Here is a 778-nt window from a genome sequence, read left to right as displayed (position 1 = left end):
ATGTCTCCAGAAATTCACCAAAATCTAACTGAAGCCTCAACTTTAACTCCATTTTTTTGGAAAAAGTTCAACAAGAAGAAGCAGTAAACATTTTCAAAGCAGAATCACTTTTGAAGACTGATTCCTTCATTTAAGACACTAATTTCTCTAATATTTAACAATGAATATTTAATTATCTGACAGTCAATCTTTACACTAATTTTAATAAGATTTTTTACTAATAAAGCCAGTGTCCAAAAATATGGATCTGACAATGTACTGGACAAGTAATAAAACAATTACTTACTTTTGGTTCATAAAAGCCATACTCAGGGTCTGCTACATATGAACGATCTGACGGTAGTGATCGTTCTGGGTTGTCAGGGATTTCCTTTGTAGGCTAGAGGCAATGAAAAGTGTTAAATGATGGTTCTCTCTATGAAAAAATATTGGGAACTTTGATGAGCTGTAAAAGTTGTAAGTTCATGTAATTATTTGTACTAATCAGTATAAAAGAGTACATTCATTCTAAATGAAATAAATAAAATTTCCTAGGCTGAAAGAAAATTTATAAACTTACTACTGAAAAGGTAATGATTGTGTGACACTCCCCCATACATAAAGAATATGTAAGTTGTAATACTTTGATGTATATTCTTATGACAAATGAAATAATACACTAACCCAATACATGATAAACTGTGAAATCAGTGACTTTCATTTATACCTCTCATTTTTCCCTCAAAAAGAAATATTCTCAACTGGACCTTGACTAAGGAAAAACATGAACTCAAACAGC

The 778-nt window shown here is 30.7% G+C and overlaps 1 protein-coding gene across 6 annotated transcripts in view; it reads right to left on the bottom strand.

Moving 5' to 3' along the window:
• LOC119594076 (NADH dehydrogenase [ubiquinone] 1 alpha subcomplex assembly factor 4-like) overlaps positions 1-778 on the bottom strand; it is a 31,560-nt gene that overhangs the window by 28,058 nt on the left and 2,724 nt on the right. For all 6 annotated transcript variants that reach the window (XM_037943122.1, XM_037943125.1, XM_037943119.1 and 3 more), the window contains exon 4: positions 287-379. In XM_037943122.1, the coding sequence (XP_037799050.1) occupies positions 287-379 (93 nt within the window). The remainder of the gene's footprint in view (positions 1-286; positions 380-778) is intronic.

The sequence above is a fragment of the Penaeus monodon genome, chromosome 33 (assembly GCF_015228065.2).
Source record: "Penaeus monodon isolate SGIC_2016 chromosome 33, NSTDA_Pmon_1, whole genome shotgun sequence".
Classification (NCBI taxonomy): domain Eukaryota; kingdom Metazoa; phylum Arthropoda; class Malacostraca; order Decapoda; family Penaeidae; genus Penaeus; species Penaeus monodon.
The sequence above is the reverse complement of the archived record's forward strand: the minus strand, read 5'-3'. Positions and strand labels throughout refer to the sequence as shown.